This window comes from Parasteatoda tepidariorum, chromosome 5, assembly GCF_982258835.1.
Source record: "Parasteatoda tepidariorum strain Cologne lab strain chromosome 5, Ptep-v5.0, whole genome shotgun sequence".
Taxonomy (NCBI): domain Eukaryota; kingdom Metazoa; phylum Arthropoda; class Arachnida; order Araneae; family Theridiidae; genus Parasteatoda; species Parasteatoda tepidariorum.
In genome coordinates this window covers 5,222,213-5,228,212 of record NC_141759.1, presented here as the reverse complement: position 1 = coordinate 5,228,212, position 6,000 = coordinate 5,222,213, and the positions used below count along the sequence as shown (strand labels likewise).

Here is a 6,000-nt window from a genome sequence, read left to right as displayed (position 1 = left end):
AAAAACAAAAGAGACAAAAATGCAATTAATAAGCAGACGACATTTAGAAAAGTACAGATATTTAGACTGGAAAATGAAATTATCTGAAATTAACCCCACATGCAGACGATATTTACAAAAGTAAAGATATTCAAACCTGAAAAGGAAAATATATGAGTTATTCCATCAATAAATGCCATAAGTTTGTTTATATCTTCATTATTTTATTAGTTATTAAACATCAAAATGGGTCCGGAAATTTATAAACACCCTCCCTGTATATATATACTTAAAGAAAATAGTATCTTATGTGGATGGATTCTTCAGCATAATTGAAATAATCAATATGATGGAAATAAAAGAAATCAGCTTTTATAAGCTAAAAACACTTTATTAAAATATATACATTATATACAATTCTATATTTTAGACCATTTTGATTGTGAATTCTCAATTTCTGGACCTATTAATACTGTGCCTATGTCTTCTGAGTTTTTCAGATACCTAAAATTAAAAAGTTTGATATTTTTGTATCCCTTAATTTTCAAAGACAAAGAAGCAAAAAACTTAAATATTTTATATAAAAACTTGATTCGAATTAACTTGCTGTATTCAAAGTATTTTTAATGATACTGTTCAAAAACAAAAAGCCATAACTCAATATTTACAAACTTACCATACATAACATCTAGGAGCCACTAAATTAAGTGTGTGTGTGTTTTTTTAATATTAAAATGTAAACAATTTAACATTTAGATGTATTTTCAAATTTCAGCTTGTTGCTAGAAATTAATTAGTGAATTATCCCTACTAACCAGCACTGATAAATTCAAATAGATAATTGATAAATTCCTGTTCAATCTTTATCAATCAATGGATTTAAAAAATTGTCTTATTAGCTTTTATGCAATTCAAAAACTAGATGATGGAATAGATTCAGCATTCTTGTTATTTTTTAATGTTCTTGGACTTGCTCATTCGATGTGAGGGTTTTCCAGTGCATGGATTGCGGTTTAGTTTCAGGGTTGTAATGAAAAATCCAAGTTTCATCACATGTGATGACATTTTCAATCAGAACTTTCTGTGAAGCATTCCTTGATGTCAAAGCAAATATTTTTCGGTGTTCATTTTTAATTCGCACGTCAGGTTTTTAGGAATAGTTTTGCGAAAACTTCAGTCTTGTACAAATCCTCGGTCATCCATCAAAATATTTCTTATCGCCCCTGCCAATGTTTATAATATCTGAGGGCATCAAAATACTTGGTCTTCACGCATGATTTCATAAATTTTTTTTTATGTTTTTATCAGTTCTTGAATTCACAAGTTGACCAGAGATTCATCAGCCTTAATCTCTCGTGCTAGTCAAAAATTTCACAACGTAACATGCTCTTTTAACAACCTCTTTTTGCAATTTAAAGCATTTAGCTAGTTCTCAAAAAATTTCAAATTAAAGCACTCATAAATTTTTAGCTGATCATGATCACGACACTTGAATACAATAATGTCTTTTATGAATTTTGTCCGAATATGAATTATTCGTTTGTGGAAGTCTGTGAATCAACGGTCTTGAGATTCGCGGAATTTCGCGAATTAGAGGAAGAATCAAATGATTGGGATAAGAAACAAAGTAAAAAAAAAAACAGAGGATCGGACAGTGCGCCATCTGCACTGAGAGTATCAAGATCAACTACATTCCATTCCTTCTCCTCCACATTAACTCTAACGGTATGCACAGTCCGGTTATTTAATAGTCAGACTTCATAAATAGAAAAAACAGTTAAATATCTTAATTGGGAATGTTCACACAATTTTCACTAAATGCTTCTAATGGAAAAGTATGATGAAAAAATATATTTATTTTCAACAAATTTTACGAGTAGCAAACAAATTAATTTGGTTTTGGTGTTCTTGCTATAAAAGAGTTTTTGACTACAATATATTAATTTGCCACAGATAGTTTTAAATAGATTTTGCATGAATAAAATATTAAATAAGAGTACTTCAAAATAAAGAAAAACTAAATTTAAGATCAAGTCAAAATTTTTATGCACATTAGGTTACACATAGCTGTAAATCGCTACTATGAAAGCAAAATTCTATTAATTTTTTTTTCCATAAAAAAAACTATACATAATTTTAGCAAAATAGGCACACAAAAAATACATTTCCGTAACTATACATACTTTTACTTCACTTATACTTACTTTCACTACTATATATTTTACTACTTTTTATGTATACTTTTTATTTAACAAATCGTTAAAAAAAACAAGGTTTAAAGAAACCTTTTTTCTTGACCCAGAATTAAATAAATGGAATAATTTGAAGAATCATTTCACAAAAAAATGGAAATGCATTTTGTTACCTTTTTGTAGCTTCTACAATAGAATTTTTATCACATTTGAATATTTGCTGCCTCAGGGCTTCTCTCATTTCATGGTCGATTTTACTGAGGAACAGACTCATGCCTTTTGATCCAGGGGCAACTGGTGCATCAATCTATAAACAACATTTTAACAGCATCTTTAACTCTAAGCAATTTTACATTAAAAAATTTTAATACTACAAAATTAGACTGAATAAAAAAATCTAACACAAAAGTCAAAGTTCTGAATGCTCTGAATCTTTTAAAAATTAATAAAGTTCATTAATGTAAATTTCAGTGAATTCATGAACAGTGTTCCTAATGATTGAAAATATAAGTACTCAAGTTAAGCTGGTCTTAATCAGTGATATAAAGAGCCTTGCATTTTGAGAAAATGTACAGTAAGTGAAAACTAGAAGTTATTCTTCAAATCTTACAATGAGACAAAAAAGAGCTGTGGTGGCTCAGGGGATAGAGCGTGCACTTTCCAATCGGATGACCTTGGTTTGAATTCCAACTATGGCTGATCAATAGGAATTCTGCACCGGAGTTGCTTAGTCCACTGTGCTAAAGAATAATATCCTCCGTGGTAGGCGGATCACAGGTTAAAGTCCCCTTGCAGACAGGCTAACCACACACGGTTTCCCTGTCCCTGTAATGGAAATGCGGGATAGTTCCCTCATAAAGTCCTCCATGAAGGCAAATTTTTCCTAATACTTGATCCAAAAGTTTTGTCTTCTCGATTGGGTTCAAAATAATATAGCTATGAGTTAAACTTAGAAGTTGTAAACTATAAATTAGGATGGCTGTTCAACACCAGTTATAAAATAAAATATGGAACAAAAATAAAAACTGAGACAAAAAATTATTCTCCTTATAAGATGAGAATCTCTTCTTTGAACAGAAGAGTATCATATCCGGATATAAATATTAACTCGTTGGTGAGCTTTTAAATCTGGATATAGCTCGAAATGAGCGGTTACAAAAATGGACGCAGCATTTCAAGCTATATCCAAACTTATGTCCAGATTTAAAACTTCACCAATGAACTACTTTCTAAAATCAATCAATTAAAAAAAATGAATAAAATAAGAAACAATGAATGGTTGCTCACTTCACTAAAGACACCCAGTTTAGCTTCGTTGATATCTTGAGCAGAATAGGAACCATCGATGAGCCAATCGATTCCAGCAGAAAAACTGTTTAGAGTCTTGTCAACATTTGGATCCCTTAAAAAACAAACAACAGTGATTTAAATGTTAGATGATATCACATTAAATAGGCAATGCTTGATATAACGTGTCGGACGTGCCTACTCTACTGGAAAATCCAGCAGAGTAGGTAGCAATGCATAATTATAGGAAATAAAACATGAGTTGGTCTTAATTTAACAAAAACTATCATGTTTTTTATCATAGATGGGAAGGATAAGAATATAAGTGGTCCTGTCACTCTTTCTTTATTCATAGAGAATTCAAGATATTTAACATTCATTAAATGGTAACATTCAAAGAGATTTTTTGCTACCCATTGATTTAAAGTTAATGGGAAAATGTTATACATATAGGCAGTGATTTTCTGGGATTAAAAACTTTGGATGCTGTATTGGAATGAATGGTTTAGGTTGGACATTTTAATGTGGATTAAAATCACATTGTGTCTTTGAAATGGCAAACGAGACTTTATGTGTCGGGATCGGTCGTTAACAGTTGAAGAGTCCAGTGATATGGGTTCGTACAAAAAAGTGCAGACTGTATTTAGAGAAGAATATTCAATTTCTTTCTTAAGTTATGTAATTTTCATTTGCTTAGAAGTGAAAGTTTCCTATTTACGGCTATTTATACATTTAAATGGTTTATATTCATTGGTCAAGTTACAACTCACCAGTGTTTAAAATACAATACTCACCACTTTTTAAGGGGGAAAAATGTACATTTGTTTTTTCCTATGGCTGAGTTTCATGCTTCTAACAAAACAAAAACACTAAAAAAAAATTTTTTTTTTTTTTAAATTAACAAAAAAATTCAGTAAAAAGTAATAATTTTATTATGTAAGCTAAAAACATTTCAATTTGATTTGTGGATTTTAATTTTAAAATTTTTTTCATTACTCAGAATTAGCACTTTGGTATTGATTTCATTGCTTATCAGTGTAATTTAAAACACATAATTCCAGTTATCATAGGCGTAGTATTGATGTAGTTACGGTAATTTTGACAGTTTAAAGTTTTACTCATTTTGAAATACAGTAATTTAAATTCAAAATACCCAAAAACTCACCAAGATTAACCCAACAAGATAAAGAAAGGAAACCCAACAAGATTAACAGAAAAATAAGTTAAGAACTCTGCTCCCCCAGACATTTGCCTTCCTTAAAGATGAAAATATAATAAATTATATGCTTCAATTTTTCAAGAGATTTTTAAAACAGAGATTAAAATTTCATAATACTTTCATTCAGGGTCAATATTTAAATAAAAATTACAATAGAACATTAAAAAATCTATATTTACTAATTTAATTATATTTATTCAACGTAAAATATAAAAATGTTTTAAAATGTGTGTCTTTTTTTTAATCTATTTTGAGCAATTTTGACGTAAAAAGAATTATAAACAATTAGATTATTCACGGCAATATAAAATAAAAGATTAATTTCCAGTATGTGCTTGTTGATAAATATTAAGGCTGACAGAAATAATTAATTATTAAATTGTTGATTAATATTAAAGCAACGTTTTTTAACATAATAATATGTTACATAACATTTAGTATAAGAAACAAAACATGCCAAACAATAAATCTAACATGTACTTAAACGAAACAAAAAATTAAAAATTCTTACCTATAAGAATAGAATTTGAAATGACCTTCTGTATTTAATTTAGCACCACCCCCATAGGCACCACCTTTTTCTCTATATAAAGATGAAAAGAGAATAAATTATTCAAAAAAATTATTTCCCCACACAAATGCTATGTATAAGGATATATAGAATGCTTATAATAAGATAATATCATGTAAATGTGCACAATTACAATGAAAAAATAGAACGCATAATGTATTTTAATTTGCTTATAATAACGCCTTTAATTTTCAAAAAAACCATTAAAGAAATTCACTTTAAAGCACAAGATTTGAAAAATTAATTCGAAACTAGAAAATAGAACACATAATATACTTTAATTTTGCTAATAATAACGCCGTTATTTGTCAATAAAAACCATTAAAGAAATTTACTTTGAAGAGTAAAATTTGAAAAATAAATTCTAAATTAGGGCTAAAGAATATAGAATAGTGAAGAAGTCCGGTTCCTGAATATGTAACTAACGTGGGAAATTCCTCATAACAAGATGTTACATCAGAAAAACAACTAATGGAGAGAGCAATATACCCAGATTTTAAAGGGCATCAGATGTACAAAGATTCAACGCATGCACAAAAGAAGCAAAGTGACAGACATGAGCTATGTCGCTTGAACTTGTAACATATGTGTTTGAACTGTCTAGAGTTGAATTGAATTGAATGTAGGGTTTAGTGGCGCAAGGTCCAGATGAGGACATGCTGAACTGTCTAGAGAAAACTGTGATTGTTATGATTGAAGCATTGATGTTTTTAGATTGCTGAAATGAGGTCGCCATAGTTCTTGTCTAGTAT

General features: G+C 29.2%; 1 protein-coding gene across 3 annotated transcripts in view; it reads right to left on the bottom strand.

Moving 5' to 3' along the window:
- Positions 1 to 349: 349 nt before the first annotated feature.
- The window catches only part of LOC107446747 (presequence protease, mitochondrial), a 44,613-nt gene continuing 38,962 nt past the window's right edge, over positions 350 to 6,000 (bottom strand). For all 3 annotated transcript variants that reach the window (XM_016061490.4, XM_016061491.4, XM_071186032.2), the window contains 4 exons: positions 5,189 to 5,260; positions 3,459 to 3,573; positions 2,345 to 2,478; positions 350 to 483 (listed from right to left, as the gene is read on the bottom strand). In XM_016061490.4, coding sequence (XP_015916976.1) covers positions 399 to 483; positions 2,345 to 2,478; positions 3,459 to 3,573; positions 5,189 to 5,260 — 406 coding nt within the window. In that variant the 3' untranslated portion in view covers positions 350 to 398. The remainder of the gene's footprint in view (positions 484 to 2,344; positions 2,479 to 3,458; positions 3,574 to 5,188; positions 5,261 to 6,000) is intronic.